At 60.6% G+C, this 26586-nt stretch overlaps 1 protein-coding gene and 1 long non-coding RNA gene across 4 annotated transcripts in view; one reads left to right on the top strand and one right to left on the bottom strand.

The window, feature by feature from the left end:
* Positions 1-1388: 1388 nt before the first annotated feature.
* Positions 1389-26586, top strand: part of LPCAT1 (lysophosphatidylcholine acyltransferase 1) — a 43160-nt gene continuing 17962 nt past the window's right edge. Inside the window, exons 1-4 of the mRNA XM_040493390.1 lie at positions 1389-1445; positions 17023-17165; positions 22661-22875; positions 25301-25413. Coding sequence (XP_040349324.1) covers positions 1404-1445; positions 17023-17165; positions 22661-22875; positions 25301-25413 — 513 coding nt within the window. The 5' untranslated portion in view covers positions 1389-1403. The remainder of the gene's footprint in view (positions 1446-17022; positions 17166-22660; positions 22876-25300; positions 25414-26586) is intronic.
* On the bottom strand, positions 23067-23806 carry LOC121042203 (uncharacterized). 3 transcript variants are annotated; one of them, XR_005796037.1, is made up of 4 exons: positions 23739-23806; positions 23481-23559; positions 23308-23430; positions 23067-23175 (listed from the first exon to the last, which is right to left on the bottom strand). It is a non-coding gene; the product is annotated as an uncharacterized LOC121042203 (long non-coding RNA). The 3 variants fall into 3 exon arrangements; XR_005796038.1 differs by lacking the exon at positions 23308-23430 and having other exon boundaries at positions 23105-23200; XR_005796039.1 differs by lacking the exons at positions 23067-23175; positions 23308-23430 and adding an exon at positions 23220-23274.

The following is a 26586-nucleotide window of genomic DNA, read 5'->3' as shown; positions in this document are numbered from 1 at the left end:
AACGGAATCGGCTTTATGTACTCTCGGTTCCGTGACCGGAGGGAACAGTGTGCAGTTTTGTTCGTGGCGCCCTCTGGTCCTGGCTGAGGATGGGGCCTGCAGGAGGCAGTGGGGCCCCACACTGGTCCTTTTCCTTCACATCGATCCAGGGTTTCCAAGGTGGGCTCCATTCCCTGACCCGGTGGGGTGCGCCCTCCCTGACCCGGTGGGGGTGCGCCCCCCCTGGCCCGGTAGGGTGCGCTTTCCCTGGCCCGGTGGGGTGCGCCCCCCAGTGCGGTGCGCCCACCTTGATCCGGTGGGGGTGCGCCTCCCCCTGACCCGGTGGGGGCTGGCACCCTGACCCGGTGGGGTGCACTTCCTGGCAGTGTTGGGCCTCTGGTTGTTCGTTGTGTTCGCGTTTCTGTAAGACTGCTCTCAGTACAGCCTTTCCTTTAGCTCCAAAACCGTAATAGAAACAGGTACAGATTTAGGACTTTAGCTGTTGTCCAGTTGACGGAGAGTATATTTTCCGCTGTGACAGAACTTTTTCGGGTGACACTTAGATTTCTTTAATGCAAAAAGTTTTTCACTTGGAACAATATCAAAGTGAAAAGTTCTTGAACCCAGTCTGAAGTTGTCGTGGGCTGCCTGCTTTTTCTCGAAGCATCCTCTAGGTGGACTTGGTTATTGTGGTGGGAGAGGGAACGGTGGGCACAAGATTGAGGACAGAGGAGAGAAGGTCGGGTGGCATCCCTTCTGGTGACGGGAGAAAGCAGGGCCATCCCAGTCGGCTCCTGGGCCTTGTCCCTGTGTCTGTCTGGAGCCAGACGCCAGTCGCTGCCTGCCTGTGTGGTCTTTGGTCTCCCTCTGCTGCGTTCCTTGGCTCGAGGACTCGAACTCCTCGCCTGCGGTGCCCTACCCAGCTGTGAGGGGGGTAGGAGCGCAGCAGCTTCCTCTGGGCTCCTGAATGGCCCGCCCACCGGCCGACCCCTGTGATCCATGGCTCTGAACCCTCTGAGGGCTGCCCTGGGACGGAGCCCTGACTCTTCTTCCGGGTGGCTTCCAAGGCCCTGCCCCACCTGCAGCCTGACCCCTGGGCGCCAGCTGCTGTAAGCCTGCATCTTCCTGCCTGTGCCTCCTACCTCTGCATCCCTGTCACTTTTGCAGCCTCGCCCCCCTTACTGTGGACGGACAGGGGCCAGGTCTGTCCTGTCCCAAGCTATGTGCTTACTGCTCAGGCGAGGTGCACTGTGGACACTCAGCTAGCTGTAGAGTGAGTGAACGAGCGAAGGGGGCCGGATGTAAGAGCCGAGCCAGAAATCCACCACACCCCTCAGGCCCCGGTCGCAGGGTCGTGGAGCCGCCGGGCTTTGGAGCAGCTCTAGGAGCTGTTCTTTAGCGCCAGGCAGAGATTCTGGTTTTAGATGTTGGCTCACAGATTCTGGAAGACGCTCAAGAAAGAACAGGTGAATGGACTGTTTCAGCCCCTCAGAAAGGGAAGGTTACTTTGTATACACCTGGTTGCGCTCTTTCAGAGGCCGTGTCAGAATATTCGCCAGAATCCTCGTGGTGTACTTATACGTTGGTGGCAAAGCTGTGGTTACTGTTCAGCTGTCCCCAGTGTGGTCTGGAGTATGTAACTTGTAAATGCTAACTTCCGAGTTTCGCTTTGCAGAAACATTTTGCTTTTCACAAAGCGGTGCTTTGCGAAGCTTTTTACTTCTCTGCGAAGCTTTTTACTTCTCTGCACCGTATTATGCAAAGGTTTCCACAGAGGAAACTAGCCTGTGGAAGCATACAGAGCCTGCCTCCTGAATCAGTAAATAAACCGATCCAGCAGTGACTGAGACAGCCAAGGGCTGCTCAGAGACTCACCTAAATTCCGAGTGAGGGGAAGGTGGTGAGGGCGCCTGCCCTCACCTGTGCCGCTGGGGAGGGGCTGTTAGTCACCTGCAGGCTAATGACCAGGCCATCTGTCATTTAGTAGCAGATTTAGCAAGGAGCTTAAGTATCTCTTTGGGCAGAAAATAACTCGTTAAGACATGAAAACTGAATAGTACGGAATTGGTTAGCCTCGTGGTGATTTGCTGTTTTGGGAGTCCCAAAGCGGTGTCTGTCACCTGGGTATTGGGGGTTACTTCCTGTTGGAACCCCCAGGTGTGAGTGCACCCCACTTCCAGCTCTGATGTTTCCTCATTTCTGAACTCCTGTGACCTGGGCCAGGGTTAGGGTTAGAATGTACTTCCCAGAAAACAGTCTGGCTTCCTTTACACCTTGGAACGGAGTCCTTTATGTGAGGACACTGCGGGGTTCACCCTCTCCCAGTTAAATCCACAGAGAGCATTGCCATGAAGGCTGAACGCAGGGACAGGCTCCGACCCAGCACGTTTGCAGGGAGGCCTGTGTGCAGTTTTAATTTCCCAGAGGCAGGTGATCTTTGTCTCCAAGTTCTGTCCAAATACATGAGTTTTGATGAAGGAAGGGACGAAGGAGGAAGGGAGGAAGGAAGGAAAGAGAAAGGAAGGAAGGAAGGAAAAAAAAGAAAAGAAAAGAAAAGAAAAGAAAAGAAAAGAAAAGAAAAAGAAAGAAAAGGAAGGAAGGAAAGAAGAGGGAGGGAGGCAGGCAGGCAGCGGGTGCCCCTGGTTTCAGCCTGCATCCCGAGTCAGGTGTGGCCCTCCTGGGGCCGGGGGTCCCACACCCCGCACACTTCCAGGCCTGGTGGCTTCCAGCTGCTTCTCTGACCTGCCAGGCTTCCGAGCACCCACCCCAATGCTCCTGCTGCCCCTCTGTCTGGGTACTCCACGCACGAGACTGCTCTGCTGAAGAGCGTGAAGGGGTGCATAAAGGGGAGGGCAGCTTGACTCTGGTGTTCGTGAGCCGCGGGTGGCAATGGAAAGCCGGGAGGAACGTAACATGGGAATGAGGATTTCCAGGACAGCAGGCGTCGCGTGGGAAGACACAGAGGGCCGGCTGCAGCGGGGCCCGGGCCCCCCCCCCCCCCCCCCCTGCCTGGGGGTCTGAGGCTCTGGAGCGGGGCCCTGGGAGCCTGAGAGCACGGCCTCCGTTGGTGCACGTGTAGCCCAGTAAGGTGCAGCGTCCTTGCCGCTGGCCGGGCAGCGCAGCCCCCGAGGCAGGGGGTGGAGGCCCCACGCCCGTCCTGGTGTCCCAGGTGAGTAGACTCCGAGGTCCCCGGACGCCCAGGCAGGCTCAGTGCCCATGAGCCCTGCCCTCGGGGACTGGCTGTCTCTTCGACTGCACCAAGAGCCGCCTGTAATCCGGTTCTCATTTTCCGGAAGGGCGAGCACATTGCACTTAACTGTGGCTAGCGTCGAGGAGTGGGGAAGGGGGTCCGGGATTGGAGAGACTTGACTTTCCATCCTGCCTGCTCTCTGGTCCTGAAACAGAGTCTTACTGTGTGTGTATGCACACACACGCAAGTATGGACGCGCGCACGCAGTCATGTTTTGCGTTCTTCTTAATTTCAGAGTACTGAACAAAGTACTGTCAGTTTTACGTCTCGTTTTAGAAAACGAAGCTTTTGCCCCTGAAACTGGCCAGTCAAGCGCCCTGTTGCAGAGGCCGGTGCTTGCCCGCCCTCTGCCCCCGCAGGCATCCGCCCACCAGAGGCCTCGCCCCAGATGGTGGAGAAAGTCCGAGGACGTGTCCTGAGCGCTCTGTTCCTGCGAGTCTGAGCAGGACTCCCACAAATCGTGTTTCACAGAGCTTCACCCCTACCCTGCCAGAGACCTGGGGCCTTGCTGGCACTTTGTTCCTTCACCTTCCTGCCCCCAGGGCCTTCCGCCTCTCTGACCTTCCCGTCCTGGACCGAACGTCCGTCCCCAGAGCTCGCCCCTCACAGTTTGCTGCAGTGGGTCGGGACGAGGAGTGTTTCCCACATTTCTGGTGTTCCGCAAGCCTTTGTAAGTCTGCAGATTGTTTTGCAAATGAGGCCAGAGCGAAGGGTGTGTCTGAAGCGTGAGGACAGGTGCTTGTGCTTCTCAGGCCCAGTCAGTCATCCTGCAGCCCTCCCTTTCACAACGGGCAGCAGCGTGACTGAGTTGCACGTTCCTGGTGTTTTGTGTTTTCCCCGTGTGGTAGCCTTGCACACTTCAGTGAGTGCACCTCTGCTAAATGCTGCCCTTCGGGGCGCCTGGGTGGCTTGGTCGGTTAAGCGTCCGACTTCAGGACTTGGGCTCGGGTCATGATCTCACGGCCCATGAGTTCGAGCCCCACGTCGGGCTCTGTGCTGACCGCTCAGAGCCTGCAGCCTGTTTCAGATTCTGTGTCTCCCTCTGTCTCTGCCCCTCCCCTGTTCATGCTCTGTCTCAAAAATAAATAAACGTTGGAAAAAAATAAAAAATAAATTAAAAAATAAATAAATGCTGCCCTTAAACGCAGACGCAGCAGTGGCACCCGCCTCTTCTAGCACAGGGTCCCCTCAGTTCTCTCACACCTGCTGATGCCCCACGAAGCTGCCAGGGACCGGCTGGGCAGAGCCGCTGGCTCCGTCAGTGCTCACGCGTGGGACGTGTTCCAGGTGCCTGGACACCGTGGCCTTTTTACTCCCACGAGTCTTACTTCCGTCTTAGAGCCAGTGTGGTGATTTCTTTTCCCACATAAAGTCTTTCTGAAGAGCATCTTTAGCAGTGTTAATATTTGAAACCCGTAGGACGGGGGCACAGAGCCGGGCTCAGACAGAGTCCCTGAGGCCTGGCGGGCAGGTCTGCTCCACATAGAGCATGCCCAGAAGTGACCCTACTCCAAGACAGCCGGGAATCCCAGGGCTGAGGGCCTGGTTGGGATCAGGCCCTGAATGTTCCCAGCGTAGGGCCCACGGCGGAACCCCGTCCCTGTGGCGCTAAGTCTCTCACCAGCAGGAAGGAGTTGAGTCCTTAGTCACTTCTGTGCCATGCGACTCACGAGCTCTACGTCCTCGTGGGCCCACGGAGCTCAGCAGCTCCCAAGTCCCCCCGGAGCTCAGAGTCCCCCTCCCCTGCCCCCCAGAGCAGCCACGGCCACCGTTGCCTCCGGCCCCCACCCCACGCCCTCCCATCCTGTCCCGGTGGCTTTTGTGTGCTGTGCCCAGGAGCGCTTGGACCAGCCCACTCCACACTTCCCCTTCCCCAGGGTAGTTGGGGTAGAGAGCTCCCAGGCCCCTCTCCACCGCTGCCAGGCTTGGTGTGAGACCCACCCTCACCCCGAAAGTGTTACGGTGGGCCGGGAGCTCCCTGCAGCTGGGGGGTCAGAGGCAGGATCCTCCCTACATCTGAGGGAGGACACAGCCAGGATGCTCTGGGAGCTCCCTACACCTGGGGGGACAGAGCCAGGATCCTCCCTACATCTGGTGGGGGGGGGGGGAGAGCCAGGATGCTCTGGGAGCTCCCTATATCTGGGGGGTCAGAGCCAGGATCCTCCCTACATCTGGGTGGGCAGACAGCCAGGATGCTTTGGGAGCTCCCTACAGCTGGGGGGGGGGGGGGGGACAGAATGTACCCTCGAGTCTCCTTGCAGCTGGAGAGGGACTCACACAGCTGGGGGCTGGAGGCGGCATGTGGTTAAGGGGCTCCCTGCAGTTGGGGGACAGGGCCTGGAGGTTCCCCAGGAGCTTCCCGCAGATGGTGCCCTGGAGCCATCATTTTGGGGAAGCCAGCTGTTGGGGGTGAGGTTGAGCGGAGATGTCCTGGGGGCGCTCAGTCTGTGAGGGGAGTGGGGTAGGAGGTGCCTGGACGGGGGTGTCTGCAGCTGGAGGCAGGGCATCGTAGGGCTCCAGGAGGGGCCCCTTGCAAGGGACTGAGGATGTGCTATGACCCTGGGCCCCACAGGCTCTCTGTGGATTGGAAGCCTCTGGAAATGCTTCAGCTCTTGAATTTCAAGATTCTTCTATTCAGATCCTGCCGAGGGCCCTAGAGATAAGGGATTTCCCAGGGCGCAAGGCCAGGTGTGTCTGTGGGGGTGAACAGCTGGGGGGACCGGGTCTGTGCCTCTCAGGTGCGTCTGGGGGGGGGGAGGGAGGGAGGGAGGATTGACAGTTACTTATTTTTCTCAGTCTTCCTCCCTGCCGCACGCCAGCCCTGAGGCCCCCACCGGGCAGGGCAGGTTGGTGCCCCTCGCACGTTCCCTGCCCCTCGGACTGCGCTCTGCTCTGCTCTGCTCGTGGCTGAAGCAGTCCTGACCGTGAGGCGAGCGACGGTAAGCTGCTCCCCAGGACCCTTGCGCCCCCTTCCGTGCCAGGACACGCCCCGACCTGAGACACTGCTGTTAGGAGCTGCGGGCTGTGTCCTCGGATGGATGGACCTGACCTGAGCGTCACTTTGTCAGGACTGAGCTTCAGGGCCGGGCCCTGCTGTGTCCCGGGGCAGCAGCTGTGGGAGGAGCAGACGCTTCGTGGGCAGGTTAGCTCACAGCTCCTGGTGCGGCCGGAGCACAGGGACTCAGGTGCTCATCCCCAAAGGCCCCGCTGCACTCTGACCCTGTGCTTTGCTTCTGAGCCTCCTTTGCTCAGCGGACAGGGACAGGGGGCCTTCTCCGTGCTCCCTCCCTGCTCCCGCCTACTCCCTGGTTGGTTGGTCAGGTCCTGGTCCCTCCCCTTAGCCCCCTTGGGTTGGGGGAGGCACTGTGCCTCTGGGGGCGGGGCGGCCCTCCCCTCCCAGTCCCTCCTTCACCAGGATGTGCCGCCCCCTCCCCCCCCCCCCCAGCCCCCTCCCCGGACGTGTCCCCCTCCAGCCGTGCTCCCAGCCTGGGCTTGTACCCATCTGTGGGGGAGAGGGCTCCCGCCACCCTGTAGGTGGGAGCTCTGTGCCTGGAAAGCTCCCTTTCTGAGGACGTGTAATTACAGGGTGTCCTGGCCCCACAGGTGAGACGCCTGTGGAAACGGGTCAGTTGTCGCTGAGTTCCTACAGTCTTCAAATAGGGATCTGGGCCAATTCCTGCTCTGGATGTGAGCGTCGTCCCCAGAGTGGAACGTCCAGCCCAGAAATCTTACCCTTCATGGTGTCTCTGCTTCTGTCCCGCTGGTCTGTTCCTGAGCACCTGCCAAGAGAGCCAGGCCGGGGCGCTAAGTTCTCAGGGTGACCCGGGACCCGCGAAGGGCCTCTGGCCTGCCTGGAGTTTCACGTCTGCGGGGGCACAGGATTGGCAGCGTGGAGTCCCAGGGACCGGGGGACAGAGCTCTGGGCTCTAGCTCGGGGGTCCTGAAGACCCTGAGGAAATGAGATTTTGCATGAAACTCCGTGGGTGGGAGGGGCGAGGAGAGGCGGGGGCCGAGGGCGTTTGCTGGCCATCTGAGCCTGGAGGGGCCGGCCGCGAACACCCACAACCGCCCCCTCCCCCCACGCAGGGCCCTGCACTTCTTGTCTTGTCTTTCCTCAAACCCTACCAGGTAGCGGGGAGCTCTCCCGTCCCCTCCCCTGGAGGATAGGTGCTCCCTCCCCTCCCCGCCCCTGCCCCTGCCCGCAGGCAAGCCCTCTCCCCCCGCCTGCTGCTGCCCGCAGGGCTGTGAGCCAGCCAGGGCTGTCCCCACTGGTGTGCGTTCCGTGTGGGCATTGGGAGCACGCTGGCTCTGGCTCGCGATAGACACTTGGCGTGCGTGCGCTGGCCCGGTGAACTTGTTCTCCAGCGCATGTGTTCTGCCTACTCCCAGCCCAAGCCGCTGCTCCCCCCCCCTCCCCCGCCCCCAGGGCTCTCTGCAGGTGCACTTGGGCTGAAACCCTGATGTGGCCCGGATGGAGGAGAGCTCAGGGAAGCCCAGACTGGGGGGAAGCACACGAGGGGCCCTGGGAGCTCAGAGGTGCTCAGGTAGGAGCGGGTCTTCAGTGGAGGGGGCATCGTGCCGCCGCCCAGCAGCGTGCTCTCAGGGCTGGGCGCCAGCGGGGGAGCCTGGGCAGCTGAGGTGGCAGCCGTGACAGTGACAGTGCGGCAGGGGTCCGGGGGTCTTCCTCTCTGCCCCCAGGCCCGTCCGGTCCTTCATTGTCTTGTCTGCGCAGCAGGGACACCGAGGTCCCTGCTCTCCCAGGCCTTCCTCCGCCGGCAGCTGCATCCCTCCCCTGCCTGGGGGCCCAGCCCCTGGTGGGTTTTCCTGGGGACCTGGAGTCTGTGTGGCAGGCATCTCCTGATGTCCCCGAGTGCCCTGCCCGCCCCCTCGGGGCCCCCCGGGCCTCTGTCTCTGCCACATTCACCGGGGGCCCTGAACTGCCCTCCTGGCTGCCCGCTGACCGTGTGCTTGGCTCCACGCCTCTCTCGCCAGCTGGACTGTCTGTGGGCCCTGGCGCCGGGGGCCTGCACACGGGGCCCCATGAAGTGCCTGGTGACAGACCAGACACAGGCCTGAGCCCCTGCAAGGCTCTGAGCTCTGCCCCCCGGGCCCTCAGACGCTCGTCAAAGGGCAGGTGAGGAGGACCGTGTAGTGCAGATTCCCTTGGTTACGGGGTGCGTGCCCCGGGGTGCCGTGGACAGAGCAACTCTGATCCCACAGGGAACCGCACAGCTGTTTGCTGCTGCCCGACGAGCCAGGCCATCCAGCGTGTCAGGCACGGGGGGTGTGTGTGTGTGTGTGTGTGTCTGGGAAAACGGCTCTGCCATTGGACTGCGTTGCAGGTTGCAAACTCAGAGTGAATTACCCAAAGACTGTCCTTTTGCAGAAACTCCAGGTTGGGTGAGTGTGCTTGAGATGAGGTTTGAAAGCTCCTGGACAGACAGGACCAGGGCGCCGGACGGACAGGACCAGGGCTGCCTGCGGGTTGAGGGAAAAAATCAGGTTTTAGGAACGCTATATTTAATTTTAGGTTTGAGGGGGAGAGCTGAGAAAAAATAGCTTCTGTGTAGCGGTGAGCATGGCCCGATAGTCACACGGCCGGACAGACGGCTTCAGGGTGAGGGACCGTGGGAGCCCAGGGGCGAGAAGACTGTCACCTGCACACATCAGCCAGGAAAGGACGGTCAGTCCGATGGGGATTTGACACCAGAGTAAACAATGACAGTCACGCAGGAGGCCCAGTGAAGACAGAGCTGTGCCTCCGACGTGACCCCCACGTCCCTGCGCCGCCCCCCCCCCCCCCCAGATTTCTAGCCTCGCTCCATGTTTTGTCTTTTCGTGGAGGGGAGTCTTTGCGTGAGAGCAGCCGCGTGTGAGGACGTGGGAGCATCGCAGCACAGATCAGGGCGCGGCTCCCTCTGTCTGCTTTCCAGTAAGGAAGCTACTGGAAGGAGGTGGTTATCCCCACCCCTGCCGCGTGCGTTTGGGGCACAGCGTGCTCCCCGTCCCCTGCTCCGTCCCCCTGTGGGGACCCAGAGGGGATGTGTGTTCTGAGGTTGGCTTGCTGGGCAGGCATCTGTAGGGCGCTGGGTCCGCGTGGCCTCTCTCCTTCCGAGGCTCTGAGGCCGGGGGTTTGTGCAGGGAAGCACTGGACTGCCAGCTGATCGCTCTCTTGTGACAGTTGCTGTACGTTTTCTAAGTTCTTTAGAAGGAAAGGTAGATGTATGTGTTTTGTTGCTGCGTCGCGGGACAGTGGCCCCAGGGGACGTGGCTCTGTGGACCGCTTCCCTCCTGTAACAGGCTCGGGAGGCGGGGGGACATTGGGCATTGGCTTCCCAGTTTCGGAATATTCTGTCTGTTCTAAATCAGGATTTTCAAAAACAACTTGCTTTCGAATTTTTAAATAAGTGACAGCAAAGAGAAGAGAGCGATTTCCCAGGTAGGGTTCTCCTCTGTTTATCCCACGTTGCCCTGGCGATCTTTCTGTAGACTCCGTGTGTCTCATCTCTCCTTTCCTCGTGGGAAGAGCCTGGAGCGACCCAGGCCAGCCCCCCAGGGTGCTGTGTGAGGAAACTACAAGACCCACCCCAGATGCCAGGGTGCCCTCAGCCCCTGAGCCCTATGCAGGCTCGTTTCAGAAGATGAGCCCCTGCGAGCCCCCGAGCCACTGGGCCTACCTGATAGGGCTGGTTCCCTCTCAGTGTGGCTCCCGGAACTGCAGCCCTTCGGTGACTTGGTCCTGAGGCGTCCCTTCAGCTAGTGAGCTGGGTCTCTGGGCTGGGAGCCCCCCAGTGTCCACAAGTCTGGGACTTCCCTGCTTGGCCCTGGGAGCCCGTCCTGCTGGGTGTGGGCAGGCCACCGTTCAGATGGCACCTCACTGCCAGCTCAGGGTGCCCGTGGTCCCTCCTGGACCCTCTCCCGTGTTCACTGTATTTGTAGCACCCCCATTAATCCAGGCTCCACCATCCCCCCGGGCCTTGCTCCTTCGTGATCGTCTCCCTTCCCTGCGCTCACTGGGCTCTGTTGTTCTGGAAGAACGTGCCGTCCGAACACTGGGGTCTAACTGATGTGAAGGTGGCAGCCCTGTCTCCTCCCCCGGGAGCCGGTCCCCTTGGGTCTGTCCCCGAAGCTCCTCCCCCGGGAGCCGGTCCCTTCTGGTCCATCCCCGAAGCTCCTCCCCCGGGAGCCGGTCCCTTCTGGTCCATCCCCGAAGCTCCTCCCTCTGGCTGGCCACCAGCACCTGTCACACAGTGACCATCGCCTCAGTGTCCCCTGGTGGCACCATCCGGCTATGCTGTCAGCAGCAACACCCGCGCGAGCGGCTCCCGGGGAGCTGGGCCCGCCAGCTGCACACACAGGCTCCCTGAGCTGTCACCCGTAGCGCCTTGTCGCGCAGCTTCGTGGGAGAGGACGGTTGTTCGCAGAACCCCAGGTGCACCTGGCCTCCACCACAGCCGGTGGGCCCCGGGCCCTGTGTTCAGCCTCATGGCCACGGTGCCGAGCTGTGGTCTCCCACGTTCGCTTTCTCGTTCGTCCGTGTGTCCAGCAGCCTCCAGGAGGGGCGTGTGTGGGCTGCGGGCTGATGGGGTGCTCGCCGTGTGTGAGCGCCATTCCCCGAGACTTTCTAAGCCGCTGGGTGGAACTAGTGCAGGGTAGGACCGTGTGTCACTGTGTGTGGCCGGCAGGTGCCTCCGCGTGTGTCTCCTGTTTTCTCAAATCACACGGAGGGTACATCTTTCTCTAGTGCATTTGGGAACACGTTCTCGTGTCCTTTGGATGGTGGTGATTATCCTTTCTGCAGTTGAAGCATGCTGGCCCTGGAACCCGCTCTCCCTGCAACCTGCCCTCCCCCCCGAAAGCACCTTGCACCGCAGGCTGGGGTCCCTCGGTGTGCGCTGGGGGCGCACGATATCTCGGTGCCTGGCCAGCCTGTGCACGCCCTGCGAGGACACGTGTCACTGCAGTGACCTGGCCTGCCACAGGGCGGCACAGGTGGAGACACCGGGGACCCTTCCTCATGTGCACCCGAGGTCTTTGTCTCTCGTGCACCCTGTCGGCGGTTCTGTGTTGATTGTGAAACACAAGGCGCTTGGACCAGCTTGCGTGACGATGATGTCGGCGGTCCTGGTGGCCTTCATGGCCTTGGCAGAGAGGAGGGAGTGGCTGCCAGGTGAGCCTGAGCAGGGGTGTTGTGACCACAGCTCCAGACCACGGATCCGGTAAGCTCACTGAGAATCGGGGAACGTTTTACATTAGAACCGTCTTCCTACGGGAGGTTTGAGACGGACGCCAGTGAGTGTGCTCGGGTGCTGACCCCACAGACCTGCAGCTTTAAGAGCAGGCGTTTATCTGTCCGGGTCCTGGGAGCTGGGAGCCCGAGACCCGGGCGTGGGCAGAGTGGGTTCCTCCTGAGGCCTCTCTCCTTGGCGTGGAGGTGCCGTGACTTCCGTGAGTCCTCACCGGCCGTCCCTCTGTGCGTGTCTGTAACCTAGTCTCCTCTTCGTATAAGGACACCTGTCCTATGGAATTAGGGTCTGCTCTGGTGACCTGATTGTACCTTAATACCTTTTCCAAGGCCCTGTCTTCAGTATGGGCACGTCGGGAGGCGGGGTGGGGGTTGTGGCATCAGTACTGAAGGGGGGCCCACGGTTCAGCCCCTAACACTGAAGCAGAGAAAATGTAGTGAGCCCCATGCCCACCCTCGCCCACCTCAGCAGTCGCCAACTTCCGGCCACTCTGGTCTCGCCGACGCCCGCTCTCTCCCTGGTCTCACTGATCCGCAAGCAAAGCCCAGACTTGACCTGTAGATGCTCCCGGGTGCGCATGTGTCTCGAGCAGGGCCGCGGGCATCAACCCCGGAGCCTCACACACGTCCTCCCCTGGAGCCTCCTTCCAGCTCCTTGCTTTTATTTTCTTACGGTGTGTTTGGGGCTTTTGTCCCTGAGCGTCTTGCTCTGCGTTTTACCGATCGCCTCCCCGTGTCTCCCGTGTCTTCTGATCCAGAATCAGGAGGCTCTGTTTCTGTTGGCTTGTCACGTGGCTCATCCACACGGCGCCCGGCTCACATGTCTGTCTCCGTCCACACAGGCCCCTTCACATGGGTGTATGCGAGTGGTGGGTTCCGGAAGCCCGTGGGGACACTCCCGGGTTCTCCCCGTGGCTGCCCCAAGGGACAGTCTCGGGATGGACAGCACGATGCCTGATTCTTCGCCCTTGTTGGCCCGGGTGCCACTCGGAGCTGGTCTCCTGGGGTCCGCGGAGGCCCCCAGTGAGGTGGGGCGTGTGCGCCTGGTTGATGGACTCGTGAGCACGGGTGAAGTTCCGTTACCTCATCGATGGCTCTTACCGTGGTCACAGTGGCATGTCTGCCGCGGGGGCTCCCGGGCCCAGGGACCTCTGCCTGCCTTCCCCATCTCTGCTGTGCCGCTGGGTTCCAGGTACCCCTTCCACGTTTTCTGCCCCCGCTGGGAGTGCCTTTGCCCAGGAGCCCTGGTTCCGTCTGGCAGGAAATAGTTCTGGGAGCCTGCAGGCGGCCGTGAGGGTCTCCTTGCGCCTGGGTCTGCTCCAGCGGGGACTCCAGACAGAGCATACCGGGCCAGAACAGCTGCTCTGTGACTCAGGGCAACCGTGAACCTGGAGGGCACCGTCTGTTCCTGGGGACCCCTTTCCGATGGGACCGTGTATCTAAGCCAGCTTCCAAGGAGCGTGAACCGACTCAGCCAGGGACTGTCACCGCGGGCCCCCCGGGACTGGGTTATAAACCCTCAGCTCATGGGAGGGCCGGCCTGGCACTTTTGAGTGTGACTGGGGCTCCTGACAGGGACAGGCCGCAGCCCTCTGAGCATCTTGGAGGGGACGCGGGTCCCGTGTTAGCAGCCTTTTCCTGCTTGGTCAGCAGCGTTCCTCCCCGTGTGCCACTGCTGCCCCTGGCCCCTGCCCTGTGCCATTGCCGGGGGCAAGGCTAGCATTCTCTCCCTGAGGCCCCGCTGACCCCGCCCTCCGGCCCAGGGCCGCCCTGAGGGGGGCTCCGGTGGGAGCGGGCACGCCCCACCCAGGGAGTCCAGCACAGAGCTGGGTCTTACTCCGGTTGTGGTGGGCGGAGACCCGCTCTCTCCCCGGGGGCCCCCCTCTGCCTCCCAGCACACTCCCACTGGGGAATGGGACGCCCCCCGCTGGCTCCGGGAAGGAAATACCGTGTCCAGCCTAGTTGCTAATTACAGTGCCTCCCGAACGTTGAGCCGGAACTGCCTGGAAACAGCCCAGTTGACCCCTTTCGTCTGCTTGTGGCCCTGTTTGTTTTCCAGTCCAGCCAGGACGTTCTGAGCACGCGTTTCCTCGGCCCCAGCATACTTGAGAACGTCCGTGTGGCTGACATGGCTGCCCTGCCTGTGGTCCTGTGGCTGGAAACTCTGAGTGTGCTCCGACAGGCTGGGCACAGGGCGTGGTGGACAGCGAGGGCACCGGGAGGTGGCCGGGCCTGGGAAGGACGCAGGTGGGCCAGAAGATGCAAGGGGACAGGAGGGTCCAACCAGCCGGTAGCCTGGAATTCAGGAGGAGTGGCCATAGCCCACAGAACGTTCTGGAAGAGGCTGCAGGAAGCCTTCCGAGTCCTGCCCCTTCTGGGGACCGTTTGCCTCTCCGGGGCAGGGCTGAGCCCAGTGGACAGCACGTGGGCCCAGTGCTGGGGCAAGGTCAAGGCAGGGTCATGGGGTCCTGGGGAGCAGCCCGGGAAACACACGGGGTCTTAGCCCAGGTGGCCGGGGCCCTCCTGCACCCCATGGGCCCCCCGAAGGTGCTCGCCTTCCCCAAGCCGCTCACGTGGCCCTCGTAAACCCGTGTCCACCTTCTCCCCGTCCTTCAGGCCCAGCCAGGTGGTCACTGCAGGCCTGTGACGCTCACTCACCACACTGTGCACGAGCCCCGTCTGTGAGCTGAGAGCCCCGGCCCGTGCTGGGCACTCACACGCCCCCTCCCCGCTCGCCGTGAAACTCGGAAACCAGGTGGTGTTCTCGGGATGCGTGTAAGAGGTGCGCGAATTGTCGTCACAGTCAGTTTTGGTCACTCATGTGTCGTGTCCAGGGTCCAACAGCTGCTGGCCACCCACGGGAACACATGTCATTAACAACGTGAGGAGCGGCACACGTGCCCTGACTCTGGGCACCGGGCGGGTCTGGGTCACCCCTGGAGGGAGCGGGGCGCCGCCCCCCAGGGGCGCCTCGCCTCCCCGTCCCCGTCCCCGTCTGTGGTTCTCAGAGGTACGGGGCGGGGCTGGCGCTCCCACGCCCTCCAGGAACCCGTGTGGTTCCGTCTTTGTCGACCCAGAGCGGGGGGTAGGCCTGATGGCGGGCGAGCAGCATCGCAGCTGCACCCTCGCACTGTGAACACTTCCTGGCGGGCTCTGTTCACATGCTTTGCTGCCCGGTCGTCCCTCGGCCCGTCCCGCGCGGGCAGCAGGTGTAAAGGCCGTCCGGGGTGCCTGCAGCCAGCCGTCCGGAACTTACTGTGGGGCTGGAGAAAGCTGGGCGTTCTCAGTGTGGCAGCGGGAAATGGGGCGCTTCCGTAAATACCGCTCTGTGCTTTTACCTCAAGAAGTCAAGAGGGACGTTAGAGTCCGAGTAAGAGCGGGGTTGGGGCGCCTGGGTGGCGCAGTCGGTTAAGCGTCCGACTTCAGCCAGGTCATGATCTCGCGGTCCGTGAGTTCGAGCCCCGCGTCGGGCTCTGGGCTGATGGCTCAGAGCCTGGAGCCTGTTTCCGATTCTGTGTTTCCCTCTCTCTCTGCCCCTCCCCCATTCATGCTCTGTCTCTCTCTGTCCCAAAAATAAATAAACGTTGAAAAAAAAAAAATAAAAAAAAAAAAAAAAAAGCGGGGTGCCTGTAGGAGCTAAAATTCCTACGACCGACCGACTGGCCCCGGGGACGGTAAACCCATCCAAAACTGGTTCAGTAAACAGGCTGATAGAGTAGAAAAATACCAGTCAGTGTAGGCCGAAAAGTTTCAGAGGGCACGAACAATGCCGATTACACGGCAGGGCAGGGTGACGAGAGGCACGGGAGAGGGCCACGGGCAGCTTCTCGGTTCTCTTGCAGACGCGTGCGGGGTGGGAGATTGGTTAGGGGAGGAAAAACCTGCTGGGGACTCCCAGAGAGGATTTTCTCAGCGGCAGAAGCACGGAAGGATCAGAGGAAGTGGGACACCTAGGTAAGCGATGAAAATAAAATTAGAACAGCGCTTGTGTGTGCATCACCGTGGAAACTCCCCCGAGAGGCAGCTCGCTGGTGTGCAGGGGGGGCCACGCCACGGGATCCGCCGGAGGGAAGCCGTGGGTCAGGCCCGCCCCCGACTCGACCCAGAGACGCATCGGTGAGCAGACTCAGCGGTTCCTTAAAAAAATCCCCGACTCTTGGTTTCGGCTCAGGTCCTGGTCTCACGGTTTGTGGGGTCGAGCCCCACGCGGGGCTCGGTGCTGACAGCGGGGAGCCTGCTTGGGGTTCTCTCTCCCTCTCTCCGCCCCCCTTGCTTGTGCTCTCTATCTCTCAAAATAAACATTAAAAAAAAGAAACCCCAGCGCTGTGACCAAGGTTCCCACGTCTAAAAGCAGCATGTGGTGGACGCGGGCTGAGCGAACAAACACCAGAAGCAGGAAGGACAGCAGGTCGCGTTCACCCATTCGTGACGTGGAACAAACCCAACTCCCAGAAACCCAGGGGCGGGAAGGTGCTTTTTTGTCAGCAAAGCACATCTTCTACAGCCCAGAGCAAGTCCGCACTTGATGGGAAATGTCGTCACCAGCATCAACCACAGGACAGCAGATGTGATGTCTGTGCTACGTTCACTTCCTCACCTTGTGGGGCCACTAGACAGTTTAAACTCACACACACGGCTTGTCTCCCACCTGCTGGGCGGTGCAGCTCCTGACAGGGGACCCGGGAGCGCCTGCAGAGAAACCGCAGGGCCGTCCGGTGCGGGTAACGGACGAGCAGGGGCGCGGCCGTGGGCCCCGCAGCCAGCCAGTCGGCCAGGAGCTGGGAGACGTCGCTGTGCACTTTCTCCTGGCCTGTCTTTTCTGTCCTCCCTGCGCCGAAACCTACACGTTCGAAGCGTGTGTTACTGCAAGTAATTGTAAGTTGCATCTGTTGATCACCAATCCTTTGTAAGCTTAAGCTTTGCCATCCGTCCCCTGCCCTGTTTCCTCCCTGATCGCTGAGATGCTGGCCCTCTGAGACCGCGAGGCTCCTGAGCGTGTGTCCCCAGGCGTGTGCCCCCAGGCGGGGACCACAGCCTGGTTCTGTGCGCACGGGCGCCTGGTTTTAGTCATGGCCACCTGTCCACCGTGTTCCTTCCCTGACCCCTCTGGTGAACCATGTGTCCATCCCCACGGAGCCCCTCCCGTGGTGTCACCCCGACCAGACTGCCCGTTTGGAGGTGGGCTGGCTGTGCCCCGTTCTCTGCTGGGCTCCCGCCCGTGATGTCCTGGGGTTGGAGAGTCACGGGCATCCCCAGTGCTCCCTGAGCTCCCGCATCCGCCTCACCGCGGGGAACCTCAGCGCTGCAGAGGCGTCCCCGGGTTGTGCTGGGACTCAGGCGTGTGCCGGGGCGGGCCCCAGAGGGGCTCACGTGCGGGACTGTGGGCGCCGGGGTTGGGGGATGGCGGTGCAGCCCAGAGCCTCGGCAGGACGTCCTGGCCACTCGCCGCCACGTGTGAGGGCAGGCGTGGCGTTTCCACGCCAGCTCCGGGCTGGCTGCCCGTGCGGAGTCCGCCGATTCCAGAATGACCTCGCCTCTGTCTTCCCAGATGGCCTTCATGACGCTGACACTCTTCCCCATCCGGCTGCTGCTCGTCCTGATCGCGATGCTGCTCGCCTGGCCCTTCACGTTCTTCGCCACGCTGGGGTCCTCGGAGAGGGAGCCCGAGCCGTCCCCGGCCTCGTGGCGGAAGTAAGTCACCCGTCTGCAGGGCCACCGCGTGCCCCGGCCCCTCCAGCCTTCCTCCCCTGCCTGGGCCTGGAGCACGCCAGGCTGCCCTCTCCCGGCCGGGACACCGCCAGCCACATGCCCCCTTCCCCTCGGGGAGTAGCCGGTTCCGCCCCTGCCGTGCCCCCACCGCACCCCTGCCCTGAGGGGGTCCTTTGGGGCCGGGCTGCTGTTGGCGTGTCCTCGGCACAGAGATTCCCCGTGGGTTTCCGTGTCCCCAGCCCTGCGAGGCTGTGTGTCGGCCAGCGTCTGGCCTTCTCGCTGGTCTGGTCTCTGCAGGGTCCAGCGACCCTCCCTGCTTCATACACCTGGAAGGTCCCTTGCGTTTGCTCACCAGATACTGACAAAGGAGAGCCGTCTGTAGACAGACGAGTTGTGAATATGTCTCAGCCAGAGACCCAACGTGGACCGCAGGAAGTTAAATGAAATCACAGTATTTTCTTGTTTCTTCCTAAAGCTGTTCGCAGAGTATACACATTAGTAAATGAAGGTGGCGAGTGTCAGGAGGACTTCGAGAAGTATTTCCAGCGTCCTGGAAGTTGTCGTTTCTGTCGTAAACCCGGAGACTTCCCCGCTCTCCACACCCTAACGCCTCTCGGCAGCCATACGGGGCCCTTGAACGGTCTGTTCAGAAAGAGTTACTACTAGGCCCGCACAGGGGTCAGCAGAAAGGTGCACACGCCAGGTCCAGCTGCACTCGGTTTACCAACAGCTCTGCTGGAGCCCAGCCTCACCCGCTGACCCGCGTACCGCCCAGGAGGGTGGAGCCGCCAGGGCAGACGGAGCCCAGGGCATTCGCTCCTGGGCCTTAAGGGGTTTGAGGGACAGGCTCGACTTCCTGCACCAGGAGCGTGTCTGCTCTCTGCTCTCTGCTCTGCAGGAACATCATGCCCACGGCCGGCAGGCGGGAGCTGGCGGGTCCTTGGTGCCCGTGGTCCCGACACGCACCTGTCGTGCTCACACAGGGCACCGACATGCGGGGCAAAGACGGCCAATTTCGAGTCAAGCGTTCGCTGAGCCAGTGATGAGTAAGGCGTGGCCATGCTTGGGGACGGTCCAGGTGCCTGGGGGACCCCTCACACAGGGTCTTTGTGTGCACCCCCTGCCGTGTTTCACGTTCTTGGACCATCATCGGTACCAAGTGAGCCACAGTCTGTCTCCCTCCCGGAGGTCCCAAAGGCAGGCCGTGACCTGTTCCCATTCTGTCCCCAGCACAGCCCCTGGCCCGGGGACGCCAGGAAGCAGGTCCCGAGGGAGGGACAGCTGCTTGGCATTCCTGTCCACGGTGGTCACTTGGGTGCACTGGGGTCATCACTGGCTCTGGGGTCCTCGTTCTGACTTTTTGGGTTTCTTAATTCTCTGAAGAGCTTGCTTAACCTGGAGGGTGTTTTTCAATGTTTTAGCCCTAAAATAGGGATTTAGTGTCAAATGTGTAATCAAACAAAATCTAGACCAAATAGAAATCAGAATTTCAGTGCCGCTAGGTTGAGAATCCTTGGCTAGAAAGCAGAGTTTTTTGTAGTTTTTGACAAACTACAAGTGATTTGACTAAAAATTTGAGGTTTGCTTAACCTGGAGGGTGTTTTTCAATGTTTTAGCCCTAAAATAGGGATTTAGTGTCAGATGTGTAATCAAACAAAATCTAGACCAAATAGAAATCAGAATTTCAGTGCCGCTAGGTTGAGAATCCGTGGCTAGAAAGCAGAGTTTTTTGTAGTTTTTTTTGACAAACTACAAGTGATTTGACTAAAAATTTGAGGTTCGACTCATGATAGGTTAACGCGACTTCCCGGCATTTTTGTCTTAATTCCTTCCTTCTTCAGCTCTGTCCCTGGGCTGGGATCCCCTCCTCTGTCCACACACACAGTGCAGATTCTGTCTTTTCAAAGTACGGGACTCCGGGCTGCTCTCCATTCCCCGTGCCCACCCCGTGCGGCTCCACGTGGCTCCTTCGGTGACAGATGGGCCACTGCCTCCCAGGTGCCTCGTGTGCCCAGAGCATGCCTGAGAAGTGTCCTCGGCAGCGAGAAATAGAGGTGTCTGTGTCCGTGGAGACCACACGTCACTGTGCGCACACGTATGAGTGTGTATACGTTTACGTGTGTGCGACCATGAGTACATGCCTGTGTGGGAGTGCAAGCATGTGTGTGCGTGTGTCCAAGCATGTGCACGTGCATATGTGTACCTGTATGTGTGCATGTGTGTGTACAAGCATGTGCGTGTGCATATATGTATGAATGTGTATATATGTGTGTGAGCATGTGAGCACATGCATACATACATGTGTGGGCACGTCAGTGTGCATGTGTTGTGTGTGAGCATTTGTGTGTATGTACATGCACGTGCAGGATGTGTATGTGTGCACACGTGTATATGCATGTGTGGGTGTGTACATGAGTGTATGTATGTATATGTGTGTACAAGCATATGCATGTGTATATACGTGTGAATGTATATGCATGTGTGCAAATGTGTGCACGTGTATATGCACATGTGGGTGTGTGCACGAGTGTGCATGCACATATGTGTGTACAAGCATGTGCATGCGTATGTGTGCACATGTGCAAGCATGTGCACGTATACATGCATGTATAGGTATGTACGTGAGTATGTGTATTTGTATACAAGCACGTGCATGTGTATATATGTGAATGCATGTGTATATGCAAATGTGGGTGTGTACACGTGTGTGTGTGTGTGTGTGTGTGTGTGTGTGTGTGTGCGCGAGCCATGCACAGCCCTGCGCTGGGTCTGGTGCTGGAGGGAAAACACGAGTACCACCAACACTGAACTCCTTAAAGGAGAAGGTGGAGACAAGATGCCTGATCCAGGGACTCAGGAGTTAGGAGGAAACGGATTAGCGCACACGGGCCTGTGCGGAAGAGTCATGGGGTCGGCCGGGAGGTGTGCAGTTTCACGCCTTGCAGAGTCGTGCGGGTCTGAGCGGGCTGATGCTCCTCCGTCGGGGAGGGTCTTTGCCGAATGTAAGCTGCTGCCATTCGGACTTGCTAAAGGAAAAGCCTTGGGCCTCCAGGGAAGGGAGGAATGAACAGTCTCACAACACACTTACTTACTTCCAACCACAGTCGTGTAAACAACCGGCACATCTTGCAAAACCCGACCAGCGGTGGAGGATGGTCCTCGGCGTTGCCTCTTGGGCCCACTCACATGGTTAGGAAGGGCCGATGGTAGTCCCCTTGGGCCACCGCAGCCACGTGCCACAGGCTGGGGAACAGCGCGAGGTTGCGGGGGCTGGAATCAGGCAGATCCGGCTCCTGGCCTGCGCACGTGCTCTCTCGAGGTCCTCACCTGGCGGGCAGCTCCGGTCTGTCTCTCACGGGACACCTGTCCCATCGCGCCACAGCCCCGCTCTTAGAGCCCCATCGAACCTCATTTCCAGTTACAGACTCTCGTTCGCCTGTTGCTAATGGGATGCTGAGCCCGAGCATAGCCTGCACGTCTGCCCCCTCGCGTCCACGCTGCGATGATGCTCTCCTCCTGGGGGTCCCCGAGCCCCCGGCCCCCCATCACACGTTCTTCTTCTGCTGGGTGCAGCGACTTTCTGCAGGTTTGGGCGTCGTCTGTCTCCTCGGCCTGGTTGGGTTTTTTTTTTCCCCCCTTGTTTTTTCCCTCCCAAGATTTTGTGGAGCATCGGGGTTTTTTCTCAGAGGACAAGCAGGAGAAACTGAGGTGCGTTTCGTGTCCAGGAGTCTTTGTTTTCCCCTCAGTGTTGACGGGTAGCTTGTCAGGGCGCAGACGACGGGTTCCAGACCTTCCGTGCCCGGGGCCGCGAGATGTGAGCGTGCCGTGCTGCCCGGGTAGCCCATCTGCTCTTCTGGAAGTTTTAGCATCTTCTGTCCGTCCCTGGGGACTCGAAAAACTCTCGAAGGAAGTCGTAGGAGTCTGTGGTTTCCTGTTAAATTTTTCGTGTCCAAATTTTCCCGGCCTGTTCCCCGGGGAATCCTGCTCACCCCTCAGCTTCCCAGGGAACTGGCTGCTTCTGCAGCGAGAGGCTGGATTTGCCAGACTGTTGCCTCGTCCCCTGCTCCTTTCACAGCGCCCCGTTCTGGATTCTAACAGCTCGAGGACGGTGTGGACCGCAGCCTCTCCCCTGGTCGGTCTCTTCTCCATCACGGGGCTGGTTGTGCTCACGTCTCAGGTTCTTGGGCTCCCGCCTGGGCGATGCAGCAAGAACGCCCTTGTGCCTGTAGGTCTGTGTCCTGCCTCTCCATTCCCAGGAAACGCTCCAGGCACCTCAGGCTTGTCGTTGCTGCCTGAGCCTGGCCGGGAGGCGTCGGGCCAGGAGGCCTGCTCCACGTCCGCAGGCCGGCTCTTCCCAGTGGGCGGTGTCCTGGGGATGGCAATCCCCGAGACCTCAGAGAATCGTCAGGGGTGCTGCATGCATCCGCCCGCCCCCCCCCCCCCCCCGCGCTTCTGCTTAGTGCCCTTTGGCCTGTTGGCCTGAGGGGTGGTGGGTGTGTGTCCAACAGAAACATCAGGATTTGGTCCCCACTTCCCACCAGCCCCCCGCTCCTGCACCCGGCTTCCTGGGACTGGCTCCCCTTCCGCCACAGCCTGCCCGGCGCCCCCTTCCTTACGCATCAGCAGGTGTCAGCTGGCTTTGATTCTTGCACGTGTTCCTGTTAGGAAAACTAGCAGACGCGCACACAAACATGCTTAGCAATGTGCGCTTGGACACGTAAGGAAGCGATCACACCCGGTTGTGGCGATGTGGGGATGTGTGAGCCTGGCTCCAGCAGGTGTACAACCACACCGGGATTGTTCATCCCCTGCAGGCGACGGCGGCTCAAGGCGGCCCCATGAGGGACTGCTGCTCAGAGCCGTCGGGCCTCGTCTTCCAGAACTCTCTTGAGGGGATCAGTCCCGTGAGATTTCCGGCTCTTTTCTGTCGCTCAGTCCTGTCATCGTCCACCTGATCTCATCTAGAAAAGGCTTAACAGCGTGGCATCCGGTCCTGGGACCACGGGCAGCCTGAGGGAGGTGGGACCGTGGTTTCTCCCCACAGGCCTCTGCTCCTGGTCTCGGCCTGACTTCACTCCTGATTTTACTTCCATTTGGCATGCTTTAGTGGGCTGATGTTTCTTTAAAACCTCCGTGCTCAGGATGCGAATCCGTCACCTTCCAATGCTTGCGGCCCCGGAGTCTGTGAGGTCGGGACTCTGTGTGTCTTTACACTGCTGTGAGGCGTGGCACAGCCACTTCCGTTTTCCTAACAAAGTCACAATGTTGCACGTCTACACAGACGGACGAAAGCACAGCACCTGTTTTCTTCCCTCCTCCGGCCGGTGCACGTTTCGGATCAGCCTGGACGGCACCCTGGATGGCCTGACAGGTCAGGTCCGTGTGCACGGGGCCGGCCTCACGCTCACAAGCCGTGACGGGGCCGGCCTGCGACCCCCCTGCCCTGCCTCGGTTTGACCAAGCACCTTCTTTTGCAGGGTCGTGGACGTCCTGCTCAAGGCCATCATGCGCACCATGTGGTTTGCCGGAGGCTTCCACTGGGTGGTGGTGAAGGGGCAGCAGGCCCCACCCTCTGAGGCTGCCATCCTCACTCTGGCGCCCCATTCCTCCTACTTCGACGCCATCGCTGTCACCATGACGATGTCCTCCATCGTGATGAAGGCAGAGAGCAGGAACATCCCAATATGGGGAAGTGAGTGAGCTCCCCGTCCCCATGTGGGGCGTGAGTCCCCCACTCCTACTGGGAGTGAGTCCCCTCCACCTCCTGCTGGGAGTGAGTCCCCTCCACCTCCTACCGGGAGCAAGTCCTCCCCACTCCTGGGAGTGAGTCCTCCCCCCTCCTACTGGGAGTGAGCCCCCCACCTCCTACTGGGAGGGAGTCCTCCCCCCTCCTACTGGGAGTGAGTCCCCTCCACCTCCTACTGGGAGTGAGCCCTCCTGTCCTACTGGGAGTGAGTCCTCCCCCCTCCTACTGGGAGTGAGTCCTCCCTCCCTTCTACTGGGAGTGAGTCCTCCCCCTCCTACCGGGAGCGAGTCCTCCCCACTCCTGGGAGTGAGTCCTCCCACCTCCTACTGGGAGTGAGCCCCCCACCTCCTACTGGGAGGGCATCCTCCCCCGTCCTACTGGGAGTGAGCCCCCCCACCCCCTGCTGGGGGGGAACCCCCCCCCCTCCTACTGGGGGTGAGTCCCCCCCCCTCCTGCTGGGAGTGAGTCCTCCCCCCTTCTACTGGGACTGAGTCCTCCTCCCTCCTACTAGGAACGAGTCCTCCCCTCCTTTTGGGAGTGAGTCCCCCCACCTCCTACTGGGAGTGAGTCCTCCCCCCTCCTACTGGGAGTGAGTCCCCCCCACCTCCTACTGGGATTGAGTCCTCCCACCTCCTGGGAGTGAGTTCTCCCCACCTCCTACTGGGAATGAGTACTCTTCCTTCCTACCGGGAGTGAGTCCTCCCCCCTCCTACTGGGAGTGAGCCCCCCCACCTCCTGCTGGGAGTGAGTCCCCCCCTCCTACTGGGAGTGAGTCCCCTCCACCTCCTACTGGGATTGAGTCCTCCCACCTCCTGGGAGTGAGTCCTCCCCACCTCCTACCGGGAGTGAGTCCTCCCCTCCTACTGGGAGTGAGCCCTCCCGTCCTACTGGGAGTGAGCCCCCCCACCTCCTGCTGGGAGTGAGTCCTCTCCCCTCCTACTGGGAGTGAGTCCCCCTCCTGCTGGTCGGCACAGGTCACACCCATGTGACCTAGGCACTTGTCCTGGGTCTGTTCTTTCCTTTTCTTATGGTTCCTTTGCAGCATCTGTTGTTACAACTTTTACATCTCGTGCACACACAAGTGGCCCCAGATGTCGTGACGTGTTGGAGCATGTCATCAGCTTCTGTATCACAGAGGCACTCTAATGCCTGGGGACAGCTCCCCAGCTGTGTCCCAGAGCACTGGTTCCTGTACCAGAAGCCCAGCTATGCAAGTGTCCCTAGGCCTCGTGACAAATGACAAATTACCAAACTGGTGGCTTAAGAGAGCGGAAGCTTCTACCCCCTTCTGGAGCCAGAAGTCCAAGGCTGGGGTGTCCCAGGGCCGCCCTCCCTCTGGAGGCCTTCAGGAAAGATCCCTCCTGCCTCTTCCAGCTCCTGGTGGCCCCGCGTCCCTCGTCACAGGCCGCCTCTGTGTGTGTGTCTTTTATAAGGACGCCTGTCCTTGGATGGTCTAGGGTGGTCTCATCTTCAGATCCGTAACTAGTTACATCCGCGAAGAACGTTTTCCCTGATAAGGTTTCGTGCACAGGTTCTGGGGGTTCAGATGTGGACACGTCGGGACACGTGGGCTCCAGGTTTCTCTTCTAAGATGTATCTTCCCACGTTTAGACCCTCTTTCCCGACAACCATCCTCTTTGGTGGTGGGAGCACTGACCCACCCCCTCACCAGGGGGCTGTGTGGCACATGTGGCCTGTGGCGCATGGCTGGGCTTGCGGCTGCCTCACCCGTGCTGGGTGGTGTTGATTTCTCCACCTGGGCGAGAAGTGCAGAGCACAGGTGTGGACAGGGCAGGTCCGGGGCGGGGGGGGGGGGGGGGGGGGGGGGAGTCCACACGGCCCCCTGCAGCCCCTGGCCCTTCCCTGCAGTCCTTGGTGTCCCGTGGCCTCCTCCTCGTCTTGTGAGGACACCGGGCCTGGGCTGGGGCCCACCCCACTCCGGGACCACCTCGTCGTACATTTGCATCTGCAGACGCCCTGTTTCCAAATGAAGTCACGGTCCCAGGTCACTGGGGTTAGGACGACAGCCCGTGTTTTCGAGAGACACGGTGTGCCCATAATAGGGGCGGGTGGTGTTTAAACCACATGCCTGGGGCCCTTCTGACCCTGGAGCCTTCCCCGCCGTCCTCTGTTAGCAGGGGTGCGGTCAGCCTCATTCTTCTCACTTTATCCTGATGGACAGGCCCACGGACGCTGCGGTTACTGCCGACCTTGCAGGGTGTGGGGCTGCGTGCTGCCGTGTGAGGGAGCTTTGCCGATGCTCGGTTCCCTCGGGGTCACGCATCGACTGCGGCCCGCCCCTCAGGGCCACTGCTGTCCCTCCTCCAGTCCTGTGGCCTGTTCCCACACGAGTGCCTTCCTTCCCTTCCAGCTCTGATAAAGTACATCCGGCCGGTGTTCGTGTCCCGGTCGGACCAGGATTCCCGCAGGAAGACCGTGGAGGAGATCAGGAGGCGGGCACAGTCGAACGGAAAGTGGCCGCAGGTAGCACAGTCGCGTTTTCAGCAGATCTGTCCCGAGAGGTGTGAACTTAGAGGTGGGGCTGGGTGGTGGGGACCCAAAGGGCCAGAACTGGCCTTCCCTGGGGCTGGATTTGTTGTTTCATTTTATTTTTGAGGAGTGTGTGAATTCAGGATTGTGCTAACCTTGGGGTACTTTGGGTCCCGAAATTTTAAAATTCAAACAAGGGAAGCATCGCCATGCCTGTCTCAAGTTGCCGAAGCCTCTGTATTGAAAGGCGTCTCCCCGTAAGCTCCAACCGGGCGGAAGGTGGCTAACCTGGGCTCCGTGGTTGGCACAATCCCACGTCTCAGTGGCACGTCGGTCCGTGAGGCCTGTCCACTCTTTGTGAAGAGCCTGGACGGAGCCCCGAGGGAAGGTCCTGACCCGGCTGCAGGCCTGTGTCGGCTGAGGACTGTTTCAGTCACGCTGTGTATCCTCCCTCCAACGCCGAAGGGCTGGGATCTGTGGGACTCTGTGGGTTCTAGATGTTCAGAAAACACCAGAAGGCCTGGCTCTCAGGCCCCAGTGCCCCTGGACAGCCACACGATTGAGAGCGGCCGCGTGGCCACGTGAGCCATATTTTCCAATGTCGGGGGGACTTATATTATGTTGCTGGGGTCAGCGTGAGTCCGAGTGATTGCAGCTCAGGGTGGGGAGGAGTTTAACCACGTGTGTGGTGTTGCTGCTCTGGCCTGGCTCGGTTCCTTCCGCACACGGCCCTCACCTGTGTGCCTTTGCTGCCTGTGTCTCTGAGGGGGCCTACTCCGCACTGGCAGTGTGTCCCCGGGCGGCAGCACCTGGGCCTCATAGCAGCTGTGAGCACACCCTCGTGAGCACTCCCCCTCATGAGCACTCCCCTCATGAGCACTCCCCCTCATAAGCACTCCCCTAGTGAGCACTCCCCCTTGTGAGCACTCCCCCTCATGAGCACTCCCCTCATGAGCACTCCCCCTCATGAGCACTCCTCTCGTGAGCACTCCCACTCATGAGCACTCCACCTCATGAGCACTCCCTTCGTGAGCACTCCCCATCGTGAGCACACCCCTCGTGAGCACAACCCTCGTGAGCACACCCTCGTGAGCACTCCCCCTCGTGAGCACTCCCCTCGTGAGCACTCCCCCTCGTGAGCACACCCCCTCGTGAGCACTCCCCCTC

The sequence above is a fragment of the Herpailurus yagouaroundi genome, unplaced genomic scaffold (genome assembly GCF_014898765.1).
Source record: "Herpailurus yagouaroundi ecotype Mexico unplaced genomic scaffold, PumYag 29, whole genome shotgun sequence".
Classification (NCBI taxonomy): Eukaryota; Metazoa; Chordata; class Mammalia; order Carnivora; family Felidae; genus Herpailurus; species Herpailurus yagouaroundi.
The sequence above is the reverse complement of the archived record's forward strand: the minus strand, read 5'-3'. Positions and strand labels throughout refer to the sequence as shown.